This window comes from Acomys minous (genome assembly GCF_964271855.1).
Source record: "Acomys minous genome assembly, chromosome: 11".
In the NCBI taxonomy this organism is placed as follows: domain Eukaryota; kingdom Metazoa; phylum Chordata; class Mammalia; order Rodentia; family Muridae; genus Acomys; species Acomys minous.
This window is the reverse complement of record NC_140492.1, coordinates 96337804-96359800: the sequence shown is the minus strand read 5'-3', so window position 1 is coordinate 96359800 and position 21997 is coordinate 96337804. Positions and strand designations below refer to the sequence as shown.

At 43.1% G+C, this 21997-nt stretch overlaps 3 protein-coding genes across 7 annotated transcripts in view; all 3 read right to left on the bottom strand.

Annotated features, from left to right (window-relative positions):
- Nucleotides 1–4925, bottom strand: part of LOC311609455 (baculoviral IAP repeat-containing protein 1b-like) — a 107215-nt gene extending 102290 nt beyond the window's left edge. Inside the window, exon 1 of the mRNA XM_084802571.1 lies at nt 4830–4925. The gene's annotated coding sequence lies outside the window, so the exon portion shown is untranslated. The remainder of the gene's footprint in view (nt 1–4829) is intronic.
- The window catches only part of LOC311609454 (baculoviral IAP repeat-containing protein 1b-like), a 64114-nt gene extending 42526 nt beyond the window's left edge, over nt 1–21588 (bottom strand). For 2 of the 5 annotated variants that reach the window (XM_084802566.1, XM_084802567.1), the window contains exons 1-2: nt 4830–4904; nt 253–347 (exon numbers count right to left, since the gene is read on the bottom strand). Coding sequence is in view for 1 of the 5 variants with exons in the window: in XM_084802565.1 (XP_084658691.1) it covers nt 138–143 (6 nt within the window). In the remaining 4 variants the exon portion in view is untranslated. Of the gene's footprint in view, nt 1–137; nt 219–252; nt 348–4829; nt 4905–21570 lie in introns of those variants that run through there. The other 3 variants (XM_084802568.1, XM_084802569.1, XM_084802565.1) reach the window with 3 other exon arrangements.
- The window catches only part of LOC311609453 (baculoviral IAP repeat-containing protein 1a-like), a 64408-nt gene continuing 57607 nt past the window's right edge, over nt 15197–21997 (bottom strand). Inside the window, exons 16-18 of the mRNA XM_084802564.1 lie at nt 21571–21735; nt 16748–17138; nt 15197–15299 (exon numbers count right to left, since the gene is read on the bottom strand). Coding sequence (XP_084658690.1) covers nt 16774–17138; nt 21571–21735 — 530 coding nt within the window. The 3' untranslated portion in view covers nt 15197–15299; nt 16748–16773. The remainder of the gene's footprint in view (nt 15300–16747; nt 17139–21570; nt 21736–21997) is intronic.

Sequence of the window (21997 nt, the reverse complement as noted above, 5' to 3'; positions counted from 1 at the left end):
CATCCATTTTTAAAACAGGTTAATACTTAATTGTTTAGTTACTTCCCTAATAGAATATTTAAGCCATTGTCCTTTTTCTTCATACAGAAAGAAGAATTACTGTTCAATATTCTTAAAATAATATTAATAAAGCTTACCCACATTTTTCTTTTTTCCTCAGTTAAGTCCCTGAAATGAGAACAGTGAGTCAAGTGCGTGCACACTCTTAAGAAATTTGGTGTGTGCCAGGCACTGGCTCTGGCTAATGCTCACCTGAGGTCCTTTTACCTTGAGGATGGTCAGGGCCCTGCTTCTTCCTCAGCGCTTTTCCTGCAATGGCTTTTCACATATCAGGATTTCATGTCTCTCTGTAACAGGAATAAAAGTCTGCTGATGAACCAAAAACTGGTTTCCCAAGGGAAAAGGCAGGTCAGGAGTCTTGATGGCTTCCTAGCCAGGCATGCCAGTGGCCATCCCAGCTGACATTTGAGAGGCTGTCATAGGCACAAGTATCTGATAGTTCTTTGAACATGAGATTATTGTTCTCCTTAACAACATATTGGTCCATGGATACTTGAAGTTCCCAAAGAGTCTGCTACCGTTCACAACGACACATAAAACTCCTTCGCTCTGACATCCACTGCACCCAATCCTTGTTACTTTGAAAACAGGTTTACAAAGTTCTCAAAAATATATAATTTCTCAAGGAACTTAGTCAATATTTGTGCCCCACTTTCGTTATCTGGTGTCTAGTAAATTGATTTTAAAAGTTGGGGTTTTTAAGAATAACCCAAGTAAATCCTAGAAATTGTGCCATTTAGAATTTGTTTTTCTCAGTTAACCAGCATCTTTTAGTGGTCATGTAGTTAACTGGCAATTTCAGATGTTCAGAATCATCTGTGCAATGAAACAGGGCTTTTCAGGCAAACTAAATTGAAGCCTTACCAATAGAATAGAATGAAACAGAAGAGAGAATACTAGAATTAATCTAATAATATATGTTAGAATATTAAAGTAGAACAACTGGGCCAACTAAGGAAAGAATATGTAAACTATTTAAAACCACCTGAAAGGAACATGCAGGGACTTTGGAACATCCTGAAAAGACCAACAACTTCTTCTAATTATAGGCATAGAAGGTGAAGAATCCAAGGTCAGTGCCTGTGCCACCTAGTTTTATGTCAGCTTGACCTAATTTATAGTCATCTGAGAGGCGAGAACCACAACTGAGCAAATGTCTCCATAAAATCATGCTGTAGGGAATTTTCTTCATTCCTGATCCATGGGAGCAGCCTGTTGTGGGTGGCCCTGGCTTCTATAAGAAGGAGGCTGTGCAAGTGTGGGAGCCTTGCTTGAGTTCCTATCAGTGAAGTCCTTCCTTCAGTGATGGACTACAATGTGAAAGTGTAATCAAAATAAACCTGCTCTTTGGTCACAGTGTTTCATTACAACAACAGAAACCCTCACTAGGACGCCAGTTTAAACTACTATACCCAGCAAAACTACCTGTCATAGTTGAAGGACAAAGACAAACTGTACAAGATATAAACAGGGTAAAAGAACTCCTTCCCAGTAAACCAGCCCAATGGAGAAGCAGTGCTTTGGGCTGGAAATAAGCATCAAGCTCAAAGAGATCTGCAAGTCCTCCTTGAGGATTAGCTCTCGTGGTAGCTGAGGTGCACTGCAAGCTGTTAAGGGAGAGATCAATTAGTATTCCTACCCAGGAGAAAAGCCTAGGGACCGCTACAGTGACTTACATGACAGGGATACTGCACCATGAACTCTCAACAATATGGTCACCTAAACAAGACCTGCAGAATGACACCAGTTTGGGAGGTCAGTGTGGGTGCAGGAAATGTCCCAAGGCCTCAGCTCCGTAAGGAGTATAGGCAAAGAACAGCGGCTGAGATGGAGAAGTACTCTCCATCAGGGACAAGCCCCCATAGGTCATGCAACCCCAAGGGGTCATTCCTAAACACATACATATATGAACAAGACTAAATGGACTAAGTGTGTGTGTGTGTGTGTGTGTGTGTGTGTGTGTGTGTGTGTGTGTGTGTAATAATTAAAGAAGGTGTCAGAGATTTGAGAGGAAGATTGGTGGCATGAGAGAGGGGTGGGTAGAAAAAAGGTAAATACAGTTCTCAGATAGGAAATTATCAAAAGGTTTTTAATTTTTCTTTTTTCTCTTTTGTTGTTGTTTTTTCTTTTTCTTTTTTTTTTTTTTTTTTTTGAGACAGGGTCTCTCTGTGTAGCTTTGGATGTCCTGTACTCGCTTTGTAGTCGAGACTGGCCTCGAACTCACAGCGATCCACCTGCCTCTGCCTCCCGTGTGCTGGGAGTAAAAGCGTGTGTCACCACATCTGGCTTCAAAAGGTTTTAAAATAAGACAAAACGAGAAACCCCTTTGTACAAGCCTATGACCAATCGACACATTTCAGCGCTCTCACAGGAATAGCAAAGCCACCTCGGGTAGAGTTAGACCTATCGCACGATGCTTTATCTACCTCATTCAACTGGGAAGTTGCCTACCTACCTAACTTTTGCAAAAGCAGAAGCAAACTGGAGGTTTTCATTTCTCTGAGGACAGTGTTTTGCTCTATAGGCCATGTTGACCTCAAAGCTGGCCTCACCCTGCCTCAGCCTATGGGGTGGTTGGATTTTAAGCATGTGCCAATAGACCTGGCCAAGTTGAACCTTTTCAGACAAGACACACTCTTTCATCACATAGTCTCTAGGAGTTCCCCTAGTGTGGTAGACACCACGTTTGACTCTCCTTCATAAGGGAAAAAGAACTCCTTGTCACTAGCATGTAAAATGCCCAGCAATGGTCCCTCTGCAGTTCTATTGATCCTCAAGCTACTGCCCTGTTTGACTAGTTCTTTTTACACTTGTCTCTGGATACCCCCCACACACACCGTACAATCTCCTTAGCAATTATAAGACAAAGGTCATGTTCTTATTTATAGTCACAATTACCCAACTCTAGCTTCCTGGTCTTCCTTTAACAGAAGGAACTGGCCATGACTCGCCTGCCTAAAGCTCTGCTTAATGACTTTCATTTTTGCCAAGAGCCACCCTGTTAAGGGAGCTCACTAGGCATGTGGGCTGTCTACCACGATGTACCCCCAAACTGCTTCCAGCCTCTGACATGCTGTCAAGAGCCATTGATTTGGGGAAATCCAGTAGGCATGACAGATCTCTGGAGGTGATATTTGCAAGGTCTGTATCATGATGTACCCCAGAATTGCTTCCAACCTCTGACTACCCTGTCAATTGTGCTTTGTTGCATCTCTCTAAAATCTGGCATTAGAGCCAGGCATGGTGGAGCATGCCTTTAATCCTAGCACCAAGGGAGGCAGAGGCAGGTGGATTCTGGTGAGTCTAAGGTCAGCTTGGTCCACAAAGCAAATCCAAGACAGCCAGGACTACATCATGGCTAGCCTGGTATACAAAGTGAGTCCAGGAAAGCAAAGATTGCACAAAGAAACCCTGTCTCGAAATACCAAAAGCAAATACATCTGGCCTTGGTGTGAAGTGTTATTTTCTGGGGATGACCAGCTCTGATTGAACAAACTTCCTACAGGATCTTGTTGAAGATGTACTGGTTGTTATTCAGATGAATTAATCCCTGATTATGGAATTCCTGATTTGATTCAAATAGTATTAAAAGTTAAGGCAAGTTTATGGATGTAACAAATACCTTTGTGGACCCCTAAATGACTCACTAAGGATAGCCTTGTAGCAGATTTGTGGCTTCAAAAAAGGCCTCCACTGTAGATGGTACCACTAATCCTGGTATTTCACCATAAATACAGGCAGGTTTGTTTAAACTTCACATGAACCTAAGTGGAATGAAGCTACCTAGATATATATCTGAATTTATTCTCTTTCTTAGAATGAAAGACAGATAAAATTATTGTCCTGAGCTCATAATGAACTAAGAGACAGCTGGATAATTTATAGTTAGGTCCAATCTAATTGATAAGTTGTATACTCTTATAAGTTTCAGACCCTATTAACCTTAGACCCTGTCAACCGTCATCATTCTGAACTCACTATGAAGTTACGTAATGGATACGTAGATAAGAAATGTTTAGATTTAAAACACGTAACCTATTATATTTTAAAATTCATCTGTTTAGTGATTAATTGTACTCTTTTGACTATGAGGTAATTCCCTTTTCTCAGAAGTATAAGTATGGCCATCTACACTAAACAGTACTGAAAATGAGGAAGCTTAACTTCAGTTGAAGTCGTGATGCCCAATTTCTCCCACCCTTTCTCTTAAATGAATGTGTGTGAGTGATTTATTTTCTATCTCTCCCTTATTTCTTACTTCCCTGTAGATTTGCAAATGAGCTAGCAGACTTAGCTATAAGTAGCAAATAAGTTACTCAGCCTAAGTTTACACCAATTTATTGGAGCTCTCTGCAAAGAGGCCTATCTACAGATCAAAGGGCCTCCTTTTACAACTCCCGTGCAGTTTCTAGCCAGAAGCCACTTTTCAAGCCTCAGCCATAGGAAACTTGTGGTCAGTTTAAGTTCTCTTCACTGCCACGATAAAGCCAGTCCCTAGAGAAGAAACCTTGGGTTCTCCTTTTCCCCTTCCCTCCTTTCCCTTTCAATTCTGATCTGTTGCCTGAGCCATCAACTCTGACCACCCAAGAGTTAAAGCAAACTCGAAGGGCATCCACATCTAGCACCAGAGACCCTCCCCTGGACCTCTTCTGAGCAGCAGCCGAGCATTAACACATTTTCATAGCACAACCTGCTGTGACTTTCCTGTTGCAGGGATAAAACACCCTGACTCAAGCAGCTCATAGAAAACAAGGTTTATTCTGGCTTACAGTTTGAAGATACATATTTCATCACGACACGGAAGATTTGGAGGAACAGGATCCAGCTGGCCAGAGTGCATCAGCAGCAAGGGAGCAGAGAAAATGAACAGGAAGTGACACCAGGCTATAAAGTCTCAAGGCTGGGTCCCCAGTGACCCACTTCCTCCACCATGCCCCACCTCTTAATGGTTCCAGAGTCTTACCAAATATATCACCAGCTGGAAACTAAATGCTCAGACCCATGAGCAGCCTGTGGGGACACTTCACATCAGCTCACCACATAAGCTCCGTTACAGTGTCCTTCACTAACATCTGTATGTGAACACCTCCCTCCCACACTCTTGTCCTCATCATCCTATTTCTTTTTAAGTTTCTAAATTTATTTTGCCTACTGTGTGTACACATGGACTGTTTTTGATCTATCCTAGGAAGTCACCAGGATCCAACGGGAGCTTCACCTTAATGACTTTATTCTAATCTAATGGGATGGCTGATCTTAGTTGTCAACTTGACTACATCTGGAATCAAATAAAATGCAAGTTCTGGGAATTCCTGTGAGAGGGTTTTATGAACCAGTTACTTGGAGGAGGAAGACTCATCCTAATGGTGGGCAGGTCACTCTGGTGTCATCCCAGATGAAAGGATAAGAAAGAAGGGAATGGCTATTTGCTTGTGCTCTCACTCTCACTGGCAAGGTCATCTATCCTGTTACCATGTCATTCCTTCATTAGAACCAACTCCTTCATGATTAAACATGGACTGAACACCAGAAGCTCTCCAGGAACTTTCTAGGACTCCAATGCCAAACTGGGCCTGCTGAGACAGCCAGCCGTGTAGACCAAACGACTACCAGATTCAGCCTCAGTTCAAATCCACCATGGTTTGATGACCCAGACTACATCCTGTAAGCCAATCTCAGAAATGCCATTTGCATATGTAGTGATATGTGTGTGTGTGTGTGTGTGTGTGTGTGTGTGTGTCCCCATCTATATTTCTACTTTGATCTAAATCTATATATTCTATCAGTTCTGTTCCTTTAGATAAATCTGCCTACAACCGAAGGGAGAACATCCCAGGAAAAGAAAATGACAGGTACAAAGGCCCTTGAACAAGACTATATACAAGTATTTTTGTTGCAGGACATAAAAAATATCAGTCTCAAAGCTGACTAGGAAACTCTCTCCTTACCTGATAGCCTTTATAGTGCCAGAAGATGCTATGAAGGGTGCAGGAGGTTGTGGGAGGACCTCAGTGATCCTACCCAGTGCTGGTATTTGCATGCTACATCGCTATTCTACTAGGCATGGTATTTCCACTGGTACAGTAGTGATATGGTTGGTTCATTCTGATTGGATTTGAGGCCATTCTACTGGAAGGAATTTCCTACCTGATTTTGTAATCCTCATTCAAAGTTGGGGAAGGAAGACACCACTATTGCTCGTTTGTGAACTGGCCATGTTGTTGAAGGTCTTCTTAATATTTATGTTGATACCTGTAGACCTGGGCTGCTCTCAACCTTAGCCAGAGTAGCTTTCTTTAGTAGCCAGTAGCAGTTGATGTTGAGATGCATAATTCATGAAAGTGCTGAGAGTCAGTGTATTAGTTGGTTCTCTAATGTAACAAACTAATAGTCTCTGTCTCTCTCTGTCTCTCTCTCTCTCTCTCTCTCTCTCTCTGTCTCTCTCTCTATGTCTCTCTCTCTCTGTCTCTCTGTCTCTCTCTCTGTCTCCCTCTCTGTCTCTCTCTGTCTCTCTGTCTCTCTCTCTCTCTCTCTCTCTCTCTCTCTCTCTCTCTCTCTCTCTCTCTCTCTCTCTCTCTCTCTCTCTCTCTCTCCCTCCCCCCTCTGTGTGTGTGTGTGTGTGTTTACATATACATATGGAATTTAGTGGCTTACAGGCTCTGATCCAGTCCAGCCAGTTCAACAATGAATATTCTTTGTTATGTTAGAAAGGCCAAAAATCTGGGTCAGTCTACAAGGCTGGATGTCTCAGCTGGTCTTCAGTCTACACTGCAATCCCAAAGACGTAACTTGTAATGCTAGTGAAGGAATGCCTCAGCAACAGGGCAGATGGATTTTCCAGTAAAAGTGGGGTGGGGGAGAAGCAGGAAAAAGCCAAAACCATCATTCTTTCATGTCTTTATGTAGGTTGACACTAGAAGGTATGGCCTTAATTTAGGGTGGCCTTTCTCACCTCATATGATCCAATCAGGGAAGTCCTTCACAGATGTTTCCAGCACCTTGGTGTTTTACATGATTCCAGATGGAGTCAAATTAACAGCCAAGATTAGTCAGCATAGTAAAAGACAGAGGCTGAGCCCTAAATGAAAAGTGTCTTTGTAAAATGAGATGTCTTTCCCAGTGTCTCCTCTTGTACTACCAAGGCTCAGTGGAACACTGTAGAAGAGGAACTGAAAAGAGTGTAAGAGAAGGATGATGGGAGGGTGTTATGAAATGAAAACTGCTGGATTTCACATGACTATTGCACTCATGAACTCACACCAGCTGTGGTTAATTGCACAATATCTACACACAATTAATCCAGTCAAAATTCTCTCATGGATGAGTGAAGTTTTCTCCAGACCCCCTTTCTTACTGAAGAGTTATGAACAGTTGATAGATGCAGAAGGAAAGAGAACCATTTTTTTTTTCAAAAATTTTGGCTGCTTGTAGTTCTCCCAAGCTCCAGTTGATGGCCCCATGCCCACAGTCACATGATCAGCACTAATTGACTTAGTGGGGGAAAGGTTAGATTAGACAGATACATAGATAAATAGAAGATAAATAGATAGATGATAGAAAAATAGATGAGAGATAGATACGAGATAGATTATAGATAGGAGATAGATGATAGATAGGAGATAGACAGAGAATAGATACAGATAGATTACATAGATACACAGATGATAGACAGAACATAGATAGATAGATAGATAGATAGATAGATAGATAGATAGGTAGGTAGATAGATAGTCATTGGATGTACCAGTGTGGAGGTCTCTAGGATGCTAAAACAGCTGTTTTGGTGCAACAGAGGAGGTAAAACCTTGTGGGAGATGACATAAATGAAAATTTGATTTGAGGTGAAGACTCTTCCACAGAGAAATTCCACAAAATTCTCTGGATTTCTGTTGGGTTTTTTATGTTAATAAAATCATATCTGAAGTCGCTGTTATTCATAACTCTATATTTTTATCCCTTTTCTTACTTGATCCAATTGTGATATTTTCTGTGTACTGTAATTTAATGTAAACTTTATTTCAGTGGGTTTTGGTTTATGTCTTAGTTAAGGTTTCTGTTTCTGTGTAGAGACATGATTGGGACTAGGTTCAGGGGTTTAGTCCATCATAATCATGACTGGAAGCATGGCGACATGCAGACAGGCATGGTGCTGGAGAGGCAGCTGGGAGTTCTACATCTGGATCTGCAGGCAGCAGGGAGAGAGTGACACACTGCGCCTGTCTTTGGCATTTGAATCCCCAAAGCCCATGCCCAGTGACATAGTTTCTCCAACAAGGCCACACCTACTCCAACAAGACCGCATCTCCTAAAGCCTCTTCAGAAGCATATCAATGTGTGTCTATGAGGGCCACTCTTATTCAAGCCACCACAGTTTCTAAAAAGGATTGAAAATGAGTTAACTCTTCTAAGGATGTACAGGAGACGCTCAGAAAGGCAGCTGAGAGTAGATTCTGCCCAGATGGGTGCAGTGGAAGGATAGAGGAAGTTGAGGCAAACTGGCATACTGAGTGTGGGATCAGAAAGGGAAGTTGGAAATTTAACTAGGTTTTTGATTTTTTCATTTTTCCCTTTATTTTTGAGATTATAGTGTAATTACATCATTTCTCTCTCTCTCTTCTTCCCTTCCTCCAAATCCTCCCTTGTATCTATATTTGTCTCTTCTTGTTTTCTTTTAAATTCACGACTTCTTTTTGCATTAATTGTAGTTATATATATACATATATATGTATAAATATATATGCCTAAATACAACCTACAATCTATATAATGTTACTTGTGTATATGTTTTTGTAACAGGCCTCCAGACCCTTGCCCAATTAATGCCATGTTGGAAGCACCATTCTGACTTTAAGCCCAGCATGTAGGCCCTAACATCTGTCAAAACAGAAACAAAACCTAATCAATGAACAGCGGCCCATGGTTCCTGGATCCAAAAAATCCCTAAATGTGCTAAGTTGGCTTCTGTAGTTCTGCTTCTGTTAGCTCTTCCTGCTAAATGTCAACCAGGATGTGGCTTTGTGTGTCAATGACAAAGAACAGTGAGGGTGGGGGGCGCATGAATTGGGCAAGTGCCAATGCAGCCACCAGCTGGTGAGAAAGACTTTCTTTTCTGTGTTAAGAGTGTCCATGTGTGTTCTCTGTGGTCGCCCTGTAATTGTTGTGAGGTAGGTCCACCAGAGAACACACCAACCTGTGTGCTCCTCCCTGAGGAAGACTGTTTCTCCCAGTCTCAGTATTCCTCAGTTGCCTGTAGTTCCTTGTGTAGGGTTGAGGCCACCTGGTCTTGTGCCATCCAGTTTGGTAGGGTCACTGGTGTCATCCTCATTCAGGTCAGATTAGGGCAGTCATGTTGCTTAGACTTCATGGCTTTATGGGTGCAGACATTACCGGAAGACGTGGTCTCACAGCAAACTGCCTGATCCTCTGGCTCTCACAATCTTTCCTCACCCTCTTCTGCAATGTTTCCTGAGCCTTAGGTGCAGGGGTTGTTTGGTAGATGTACCGACTGGGATTAGGATCTACAACTCTACTTTTTGTTTTCTTCTGAGGTTACAGGAAATGGACCAGGACCACTGACCCTTAGTAAAAGGTTTCTTTTTTCTTTGCAATGTTAGGGACCAAACTCAGGGCCTCACAAATGCTGGGCCAGTGCTCTACCACTGAGCAGCCCCTTCAACGCGTCCTTGACTTTATTTTGAGACTGTGTCTAGATTGCCCAGGTTGGCCTTGAACTTGTGCTTCTCCTGCCTCAGCCTCCAGAGTAGCTGAGTTTACACATGTGCTACTGTACACAGCTCACCTAGGTTCTTTTCCACCCGTGCTACTACATTTAATGAGTTAAGTCAGTTACCAAGTCATTGCCTCCTGTTTCTTTTTTAAAATTAAGTAATTTATTCAGATTACACATTTGTTATCTCTTCATTTGTATTTTCCCATTCCCCTCCCTCCCTCTTTCACCCTATTCCTCCACTATGTCCCCCACTATAAAATCACAGCCTATCAGGTCTCTTCCTGGTAGCCTGCTTACTCTTCCTCTGTCACCAGACCTCCCCAGCAAGGGGAAGTGGTCTAATATGGGACACCAGAGTTCATGTCTGAGTCAGTCCATGCTCTGCACACAACTGTGGATAATGTGGTATCCATTGGCTAGATCTGAATAGGCATTCTAGGTTTACTGCATGCATTGTCCTTGCTTGGTACAGTAGTGTGAGCTGATTGGCCTGGGTCCTGATCTGCCAGCCTTAATGGTCTCCTTGTAGGTTTCTTGGCCCCCTCTGGATCCTTCTATTTCTCCATTCTTTCTTATCTCCCAAACCTAGAGTCACAATAGGAAGTCCCAGTATCTATCCCAATCTCTGGCTAAGTGAAGAATTTCAGGGGACATCTCTGTTGGTCTAGTGTCCAATTATAAGTGAGTATATATCATGTGTATCTTCCTGGGTCTGGGTTAACTCACTCAGGATGATCATTTCTAGTTCCATCCATTTGCCTGCAAATTCCAGAATTTCCTTGTTTTTACTAGCTGAGTAGTATTCCATAGTGCAAATGTACCACAATTTCTTTATCCATTCTTTGACTGAGGGGCTTCTAGGTTGTTTCCAGGTTCTGGCTATTGCAAATAAGGCTGCTATGAACATGGTTGAGCATATGTCCTTGTTGTGTGGTGGAGCATCTTTTGGGTATATTCCTAAGAGTAGAATATCTAGGTCTTGGGGTAACCCTATTCCTAGTTTTCTGAAAAAGTGCGAGATTGATTTCCAAAGTGGTTGTACATGTTGGCACTCCCACCAGCAATGAAGGAGTGTTCCCCTTTTTCCACATCCTTGTCAGCTGTCACTTGAGTTTTGATCTTAGCCATTCTGATGGGTGTATGATGGAATCTCAGAGTCATTTTCATTTTCGTTTCTTTGATGATGAAGGATGTTGAGCTTTTCTTTAAGTGTTTCTCAGCCATTCAATACTCCTCTGTTGAGAATTCTCTGTTTAGTTCTGAGCCCCATATCTTAATTGGTTATTTGGTTTGGTGGTGTTTAATTTCTTGAGCTCTTTATATATTTTGGACATTAGTCCTTTGCCAGGTGTAGGGTTGGTGAAGATCTTTCCCCAGTCTGTAGGCTATCACTTTGTTCTGTTGACAGTGTCTTTTGCCTTACAGAAGCTTCTCAGCCTCATGAGGTCCCATTTATTAATTGTTGACATTAGAGCCTGGGCTGTTGATGTTCCATTCAGGAAGTTGTCTCCTGTGCCAATGTGTTCCAGGCTCTTCCCCACTTTTTCTTCTAACCGATTTAGTGTCTCTGGTTTTATGTTGAGGTCTTTAATCCACTTAGACTTGAGTTTTGTGCATAAATATGGATCTACTTGCATCTTTCTACATGTCGACGTCCAGTTAGACCAGCATCATTTGTTGAAGAAGCTATCCTTTTTCCATTCAATAGATTTGGCTTCTTTGTTAAAAATCAAGAGTCCATATATGGTGGATTTATTTCTGGGTCTTTGATTCAATTCCATTGGCCAACCAGCCTATTGCTATGCCAGTACCATGCTGTTTTAATTACTGTTGCTCTATAGTACAGATTGAGATTGAATAAGGAAATTCCTCCGGAGAATCTTTTATTGTACAGGATTGTTTTTAGCTATTCTAGTTTTTTTGTTTTGTTTTGTTTTTCCATATGAAATTGAGAATTGATCTTTCAATGTCTTTTAAACATGGTGTAGATATTTTGATAGGGATTGCATTGAATATGTAAATTGCTTTTGGTAAGATGGCCATTTTTACTATGTTAATTCTTCTGATCCATGAACAAGGGAGATCTTTCCATCTTCTGATATCATCTTCAATCTCCTTCTTCAGAGATTTGAAGGTTTTTTTTTTTCAAACAAGTCTTTCACTTGCTTGGTTAGTTATTCCTAGTTACTTTATAGTGTTTGTGGCTATTGTGAAGGGTGTAGTTTTCCTAATTTCTTTCTCAGTGCATTTGTCATTTGTATACAGGAAGGCTACTGCCTTTTTTGAGTTAATTTTGTATCCAAGCACTTTGCTGAAGGTGCTTAATCAGCTGTAGGAGTTCTCTGGTGAAATTTTGGGAGTCACTTATGTACACTAATATATCATCTGTGAAGAGGAATATTTTGACTTCCTCCTTTCCCATTTGGATCCCCTTGATCTCTATTTTTTTTTTTTTTGGTCTTATTGCTCTGCTAGAACATCAAGAACCCAATTGAAGAGATATGGACAAAGTGGGCAGCCTTGCACAGTCCCTGATTTTAGAGGCATTTCCTTGAGTTTCTCTCTATTTAATTTGATGTTGGCTATTGGCTTGTTGTATATAGCCTTTATTATGTTGAGGTATGTGCCTTGTGTCCCTGATCTCTCCAAAACTTTAAACATGAATGAGAGTTGAATTTTGTCAAATGCTTTTTCATCATCTAAGGAGATGATCATGTGGTTTTTTTCTTTCAGTTTGTTTATATGGTGGATTACATTGATGGATTTCTGTACATTAAACCACCCCTGCATGCCTGGAAGGAAGCCTATTGGTCATGGTGGATGATGTCTTTGATGTGTTCTTGGATTTGGTTTGTGAGTGTTTTATTGAGTATCTTTGCATCAATATTCCTAAGAGAAATTGGTCTGAAATTCTCTTTCTTTGTTGGATCTTTGTGAGGCTTAGGTATCAGTATGGCTGTGGCCTCATAGAAGGAGTTTGGTAAGGTTCCATCCATTTCTATTTTGTGGAGTAGCTTGAAGAGTATCAGTATTAGCTCTTCTTTGAAGGTGTGATAGAATTCTGTGCTGAAACCATCTGGCCCTGGGCTTTTTGGGAGAGACTTTTAATGACAGCTTCTATTTCTATAGGAGAAATATGACTATTTAATTTGTTTATCTGATCTTGATTCAATTTTTAAATGTGGGTGCCCTTGTATTGGGAGCGTAGATGTTCGGAATTGTGATGTTGGGGCAAGAGGATAGTTTTCTGCGTGATCGCCTCAGGCTGGATCAGACCCTTCCAAGAGCGTGGGAGCCTCTGCTGAGCTGTGGTGGCTAGCTAGGCATCTGCCCATCCGCTCAGGCTAGAATAGTTCTGCTCAAGTGTGAGGGAACAGTCCCCAGGGATGGAGGTTTCTGCCCAATCCATTCAGAACATGAGGCCTTAGATCAGTCAACTCAAGTGTGCAGCTTTGGAGCTGTGGCTGGAGGGCCCAGATACACACGCTCAGGTCTCCCTCTGACAGCCTGCCCACAGATCAGTCAGAGAGTGAGACAGAGAGCACAGAGGAGTCACTCGTGCTTGGCTTCATTGGGTTTTGGGTCCATATGGTCGCCAGCCCCTGGGCTTTCTCAGGACTCATAGGTCAGTCTGCGGTCAGAACCACCCATTTTCCTGCATTTTCCCCCCCAGGCAAGCAGCTCCAAGACAGTGTAACACCGCCCACTGTTCAGTCTCAGATACCGAGTCCCTGATACAGCACATGGCAGCAGTTCACTGACAGCACTGGTCCAGACTCTGGGGACTAGGCACTCCTCCATTTGGTCAGTTGGGTTGCCTGAGGCCGAACCCACCTGTGCTCTGCACTTTGTGGGCTCCTCTCACCTAGGGCTCTTCAGGTCTCATGGTCTGTAGCTCCCAGCTTGGTCCCTAGTCTCTGTCCTGCAGATCAGACACCCTGTGTGTTTGGTGCCATCTTGGATCTCCATTGCTTCCTCTTTCTAAGTTAAGCATCCATGCAGTTCCAGGCTTCCTGTTCTGAACATCACTCCCCTGTCATCGCTGCATGCACAGTGTGGTCAGTAGAGGGCGCTGCTGAGACACCTGGTGGTTCCTGCTGGTTCTGGAGAGGTAAGGAGGTCCCTGCAGCACCAACCATCTCCATGCATAAGCACCTGAGGCAGCACACAGTGGCTAAGCTGCTCATTTTGAGGTCTCTTGCAGCTAAATACAGCCTTGCAGCTCCACGGTCCTACAAGCTTTGGTATCACGGTTTTGTCCTGCAAGGCATTGTTCTAAACACCAGGGTTTCTCAGACAAGGCTGGAAAGCCTGAGTGTGGTCAGAGTTTCTCCTATTCCTTACAAGCCAGTCTCTTTAGTCCAGTCCCCAGCTAGAGCTAGAGCTAATGACTGTGTCACACTTTCCCCAAACTTCCCTGTGTAAATATCCTCATGAGTCCTGTCTTTTCAGAGGACTCTGAAAGGCATTAACATAGCAGATAATCAAAATGATGACCAATTTGTCTCAACAGAAACAGCCTAAGTCAATGCTTTGAAGCTAAGCTTTTCTTTCCAGTGCTGGGGATGATGCTCAGGGCCTCATGAATACTAACCAGGTGAATCATCTTTGAGCTACACCATAAACTTGATTTTCTATATTAAGTATAGAAATAACACAGACAAAAAAGAAATAATCCAGAGAGAATTAAAAGAAGGCCTACTGTATAACTTTATTAGACATACCCAATGCTTTTCTTAATTAAAAAAAAAGCTTTCCCTCAGCTTAATGGAGACATAATTAGTAGGTTAAAAAGCACGCATATTTGAAGTATACCAGGTAGGTGAATAGTGATGTTTCAATATACTTTATGATATAAATGACTGTCATAATCAATTTGATTGTCTCAGTCAGTGTTCTATTTCTGTAAAGAGACACCATGACCAGAACAACTCTTTTTGTTGTTGTTGTTGTTGTTGTTTGTTTGCTTTTTCAAGACAGAGTTTCTCTAGGTAACAGCCCTGGTTATCCTGACTTAAAGAGAGCTGCCTCTGTCTCCCAAGTGTTAGGATATAGCGGTATTTTTGGCTACACGTTTGGATTCTTTTTCTGCCTCCCTATGCCACGTCCATCTCTTCCAGCCCCCCAAAACTAGGTAGGAAATAATAAAATTTTAGAGAGGAAAAGGGGGCATCATTTTCATTAAACTAATTCCTGCTTATTTGGGCCATTGAGGTCCTTTGGGCAAGTTTGATCTTCACAAACAGGCTCTCTCCAACCAGCAACCAGAAACCAGAAACCAGAAACCAGCAAATACCAACCAGCAGCACGAGCAGCAGTAACAGCAGGAGCAGTAGGAGCAGCAGGAGCAGCAGGAGCAGCAGGAGCAGCAGGAGCAGCAGGAGCAGCAGGAGCAACAGGAGCAGCAGGAGAAGCAGCCACTTCTTTCGGGACTCTGGCATTTTTATACTCTCTCAAGACTCCCCAGAATTCCAAACACAAACAATCTTCAGCTGGTAGAATCATGCTCCTACCCAAGCACAAGACAAATCACAGTTAAGTATGGACAATCTGAAGCAGCCCCATATCCCACATCTGGGATTAAAACAAAAATATATGCCATATCATAACTAGGGTTTATTAAAGAAACCAAAATTCTTACTACACCGAGATTAAACTTGAGCATCACCATGCCCAGCTGACCATGGCAATTCTTATAAAGGAAAACGTTTCACAGGGCCTGGCCTACAGTTTCAGAGGCTTAGTCCATTTCATCATGGCAGGAACATGGCTCCACACAGGCAGAAATGGTTCTGGACATGCAGCTGAGAATTCTACATCCAGCAGCAGAAAGAGAATGAGACTGGGCCTGAATTGAGCATTTGAAACCCAAAGCCCACTCCCAGTGACACATTTCCTCCAACAAGGCCACACCTCCTAATAGTGCCACTCCTTATGGGCCAAGCATTCAAATATATGAGCCTATGGGGGCCATTCCAATCCAAACCACCACATGAATATACATAGAAGTCCTTAAGATAGAACCATATATACCAAGGACCATGAATTCATAGGAAAATCATAAGCCCAAATTGCACATGCATGCTCACAGATTAAATTCTAAAAAGTCTCAGAAAACAAAGTACTTTTTAAACCTCTCTAAGCCCAATTTTTCCTCACACTGGCAATTGATGAGAGATGATGTAAGCAAGCATGACCACCTCAAGGCTGGTGAATACACAAGAGCCCTGCAAAGACTAAGAGCATCTCTCAGGAAGAGTTAATCTGCATCCTGTGATGAAGCTGTCTCTTTCTTTATCATGTGTAAGACTGATTCAGTCTGTGGACAGGCCATTTCTAACCTCCATCAAATATGCCTTCCATGTTGTGGCTTTACATAGATCGATGGTCCTTTCCCCTACATGATTCCTGTTGACCTTGGTCATGGGAGGTTCTCTGTGTGAACTTGAATGAAGCTCCAGTCTTTAGACAGGAGGACTGTACAAGGACTGCCAAGGCACCGTTCATCATAGCTCCCAGGTTCAGTGATGAGCACGTGGGCTCTTACAAAATTAGTAGCCCTGATCTGGAGAGATGGCTCAAGGGCTAAGAGCACTTGTTTTGTAGAAGAACACAGTGTGGTACAGCACCCAAATGGAGGTTCTCAACCATCTATTACTCCAGACCCAGGGGATCCAATGCACGCATCTGAATGCTATAGACACCAGACACCAGAATTCATAGATAGATATAAATACAGGCAAAGAAATCCATCTATATAAAATAAATGGGAAAATATCAGCCTTTCACAGTTAGTAAATATTCTTGTATATACAATAATTAGTAAAATGGTTTTGATGTGGAAATAAGGTCTTACTATATATCCCACATTGTTATCTCCTGCCTCAGTCTCCTAAATGCTGGGGTTATCCCCTTAGTCAGTTAAAGTGAAATGTATTAAAAGTTGGGTTTTCAGACCTGCCATTACCCTTCCACTGCACCCGTCACTTCTGAGTGACTGGAGAGAAGGGCACTATCCATTTCCAGTGAACAAACAAGCGTTTGGACTGGGGGTGTCTTTCCTTCACAGCATTGATCACTTTCATGTCCTCGTCATCCAGGAGCCAACTGAGCATCCTGAGTCTGGTGAGGCTGGGCAGGCGGGACACACACTGACTCAGAGCCTTGACAGTGGTGGCCTGAACTTGGATGCATTCTGGGATATATCTACAGATGTCCAACTCTTGCAAGTTTGGCAGGTTGTCCAGAGCTTGAAAGAAACGTCTGTATCCTTCCTCTGTAATCTTGTGACTCAGGGAAAGGTTTAAGTTCTCAAGTTTCTCAAAACCTCCGCTGGTTGCTACCTTAGCTGGAAAATAAAACATTTATGAAAAGAGAATCCTAAGGAGGTTAATCATGGTGACAAGTTACTGTACTGCTCCCAACCCAGAGAGTGGAAGTGAGAGCATGATGTGTGAGAGATTGTCCTTTGAAAGCACCAAACAGCTGTCTGGTTAATAGGGAACCACCTAGTTCAAATTGCAAGGGGGAAGCAGAAACCAGAAAGTTGAGCACAGAGAGTTGTGGTTGTCAGGGCAATGAGGACTTCTGGTCTCACAGGAGGATGTATGTCAAGGTAAAACACAGCTATGAAACATGGTACAGTACAGAGGATTGAGACATTGTAGCAATGGTGTCTCCATTTCTGCAGAGTAGAGATGGTGACAGTCCTAAAAATTTGTCCTCTCAGTGGCTGCTACAGTGCCTTCCACTTATAGCTAAGTAGGGTTACTGAGAGCAGGGGCTCTGAAGGAAATGGAACCAGACTCATGGTGAGTTCTCAATCACCATGGGCCATGACTTTGGAAGTGATGACCTAGTGGAGCTTTTGTTTTGTTTTTAATTGTCTAACCACTTTCACTGAATATGGGAAGGTTGGGGTAGATTTCACCCAGGATCATGCTGTAGCTTGAGTTTAGGGACAGAGGCCTTAGACGATGTTTCTGCTCTGTTGTGAATAGAGATCTTCTGTGATTGTCAGGGGTTATTTCTCATTCCTTGAATGAATATTCTTCTGGAAGGACCAGAGAAAAGCTCAGCACTCCCCATCCATGGCATGCTGTCCCCTGGTTTCCTTTCATCTCCACATCACATGGGAACAGTTCTCTGTTGTTATGGTATAAGTTCTGTCTCCTAGTTGTAAAATTGAAACACTGGCTAGGAGTAACCTGTCAGTTGTCCATTGAAAGATGAATCCTGTTTCCACACTGAGCTGGCTCAGAAGAAAAGGAGACCCTCTAGGCAAGACTGATGACCAAGTTTGATCCATAGAAAAAGAGAGTCAATGTTTTGAAAACCTTACTAAGGTAGATATGTTATTAAATTTTTATTTCTTTTTTTCAGTTTTGTTTGTTTGTTTGTTTGTTTGTTGGATTTACAAGACAGGGTTTCTCTGTGTAGCCTTGGTGCGTCATAGGAAACTTAAAGTAAAAGGCAGGGAAAGTCATGAAAATGATACTGGCTGCCTGTCTTAATATACAAGAAGTGAGCTAAGGCAGGAAGTGCCACCACAGATAAAAAGCAATAGTCTACTAGAAAGAGCATACAATTCTACATGTGCTTTGCACGTAGAATGAATATATAATAGAATATATAAAAGAACCATAGGAAGGTGGACAAGGTGGCTGAGATCAATCGATTGATGGATAGATTGACTGACTAACTTGTGTGGTGTTTGGGCGTAAACTCGGGACCTCACATAATCTAAAGAGCACTGCTGGAGATTTAAACATATCTCTGGAACTAATTATGGTGAAAAGAATAGAACCTACCTCAGGTGGAGACATGCCCTTAGCTCCTCCTTTAAGTGTTAATCCTGTGGAGCAGGTCAGGGTCCTGGCTAGACCATCCTTAGGAAGATGAGTTCGCCTTAAGATAATGTGTTTTTCTTCTCAGAATTCCTGACCTCTAGGGCAGTGCCTCTAAGCCAAGCCCCATGGGTCAGGCAGGGTCTGCCTGGCATCTGAGGCCCATCTCAGAAAGGTATAGTCATGTCTTTTTCCTCTGTTCTGCCTTTCTTTCAGATGCTAGTCAATCTGAAAGACATCCCTCAAGTCCTCAACTAAAGCTTTGGGGTTTCTTACCCCATGGAAATCACAGAGTACCTGACCTGTGAGAGACTGTAATATCTACTAGAGACAGAATGTGAAGCACCCTCTGATGAGGGTGAAAGCTGGCATAGCAGCATGGAAAGGTGGTTTCTCTGTTTCTTTGTGCTCTGTGGGGCTCTTCTGGAGAGGCTGGATAGCCTCCAGCTCAGCATGCAGCAACAGCACTCCCCTTCCCAGCTAGGTTCCCTTTCTGAACCCTAGAAATCTAAGCAGTGTCACATAGCCAGCAGGGAAGATTACAGGCCTGACCCTTTCCTGAGAGAACCTGTTCAGCAAGCACCTAGGGATTCCTGGAAGTTCCCTACCCTATGCTAAGGAGACCCTACCCTACAGCAAATGACCTTTAATCCTATCTGGAAGTTTCCCTGCCCCCACACATAGGATAATAAGTACTGTGTTCTCCTTCTTGTGATAGGACCTTACACTACTGCATGTAAATAAGGTACTGTACCACTGCATGCAAATTGAGCACCTGGTGTCCCTCACCCCAGAGAATCAGACACATTCACCCTCAAACCCCTCCCCATTGCCTAAGATTTATAAATCGCTGATTCATGAGTAATGGCCGGCTTCATCTCTCATGCTCACACAATTCCTCCACCATGACCATCTGAGACTCCATTTATTCTGGGGAAGAATCACTGCTGGATGCCCAGGGCTTGACTGCTGATCAAGGACATCAAGGCAGTGATAGTGCAGCTGCCATGGCAGCAGCTGAAGCCTACTCCATTGCAGCAGGACTGGAGCTGCCCGCAGGTCAAGCACCCACTGGGCCTGCATCTCACAGACCTGCCTTCTGGGGCGCCCACCCACATCCTCTGCCATGCTCATCACAACAGCTTAACCAAAGAGCTGGGACACTTTTGGTATCATCATGGGCTTATGGAGCTATCAAGTTTCGACTGCCATCTGATACCAGCAATTTCATCCTAAAGGAGCTAAACTGTAACACTCAGTGGAAAACTCTTTCCACATCCCAGCCTACCACATGTGCCTCACCCTGAGCACTCTAGCCATCCCTGAGAGAAATGGGATCTTTGATCTAAGCAAACAGCACATTGATTAGCCCACTGGACGCATAAGCCAAGCTACCCACCTGACACTGAACAACAATGCTTAAAGTCTCCTGTGATCTAGCATGGCCTTGAACTTGCTATTTAGCCAAGGAAACCTTTAACCTCCCAAGTGTTGACTTACAGGCATGTGACACATCTAACTAAAAAAAAAGTGGTTTTAATCAGTCTAAGTGAGGTAAGACAGAAATTCTACTCCTAGAGATACCTAAACATGAACATTGTATGAGAATTCTCTTAGAAGCACTTCATAGCAACCAACTCCTAAAATCAACTCAAGTGTCTACTAAGTGGCTAACAGACCAAAGTGACTCCATTTAGCTTAAAACCTCCATTTTGTACTAGGGTGACCAAGCCCTAAACTCCAGTTCCAGGAAAAATCAAAGAATGTACACTTGGCACAAACATAGAGTAATCAATCATCTAGAAACCGGAAAGGACCGAAAGTCCAGATGCTTCTTCAGATCTTATAAAAGTTAGCCATTTGTAGTTTGGCACCAGACTCAAACTAATCAGTCTAAAGGGCAACATTCCCCTAGAAATGTCAACCAGTCAGACACTTGCCAGGATGCAAACCTGCTTTGCTTGCTTGCTGCAATCTATAAAAACCCCTCTCTCCCTGGGCTCAGGACATCTGGGATCTGCTGCATCAGTGATGGTGTGGGCCCAAGCTTAGAGCTTATAATAAAGGCCCTTGCGTGTTTGCATTGGAAGTGGCTCCTGAGTGGTCTTTGGGGATCTTGTGATCTGGGCATAACACGAACACACAAAAGGCATATATGGTCAAAAATGAAACAATACTCGGCAGCGAACTCAACACACTTTGATCTCATGGGTTACTCTGAATATAAGGCACAAACACAATTTGGGGTGAAAAAAGACAAAGAAGGGCCTATTATATATGATTCCCTTACCTGAAAAGCTGAGTGGCAAATGAAGCTACAATGAGAGAGAGCAGTGTGTAGGTCATCTATGTGAGAAAGTGGAAGGCAGTGTGGGAGAATGGACACAACTTGGGCTTCAGGTCACTGGTGAAGGTTTGTGCCTTCACAGGACTGCTACACTGACTTAGATAACAAATGTTTCAGGAAAATGAACAGGAAAATGGATGCAGCCCTACATTTCAGCTTTTGAACCTTCGTTTACACATTGTCAGTAACAGCTGACTAAAGGAGGACCTGGGCAGGTGTCTGAAACATCAACTGTCAGGACACAGATTGTAGTGGGCTGTGGTGTATGCACTGTGGTGAGGCACTGAGTTCAATTCCTGGCCCTGGGAAAACAAAACCACAGACTGGATGCTTTTATACCTTCCTTCCTTCACCCCCTACATCCAACCCACCCACCGCCACTATAAAAAAAAAAAAGGCTGTTGCCCTTCCAGTCAGACCAGGATAAATCCCAGTCTGCAGAAGGGCACAAGGAGAAGAAGAAGCAGCATGATAGTGGAAATGAGGAAGACTCTGGCAGCCTTTCCCGTTCTAGACACCTGCAGCAGGCAGCTCCAATCAGACTGCTGCTTCCACATGAGGGAAACCCTTTTTAAAGGTAAACTCACCAATTTCCATCACACTGTCATCATCCAAAGTCTTGATAAAAGCAAGGACTCGGAGACGCTGAAGCTGCAGACACTGCTGGACAATCAGTTTGGCCACTTGGTGAATCCCGTCCCCAGTGGGAAGGAGCAGTTCCTCCAGGTTCCTGAGAGAGCCCAGGGCCTGTGCTGTGGGAGACACAACAACACCATCTCCAGTGGGGTGTTCTACCATGAGCAGCGTGTGACCGTGACACTCTGGAGTCCTAGAGGCCCCACCTTATCACAGTCCTTTTCACAGGTAAAAGAAAAAGGATCAGTGTTGTAGGATATTTGATCACACTGTGAACCCCGAGATTGTGTTGTTTACTGGAAAAAGCCTGTTTCTAGTTGTGGTGTGGGTCAGCCCTAGCACACGCCTTTAATCCAAGCACTTTATAGTTGAACAGAA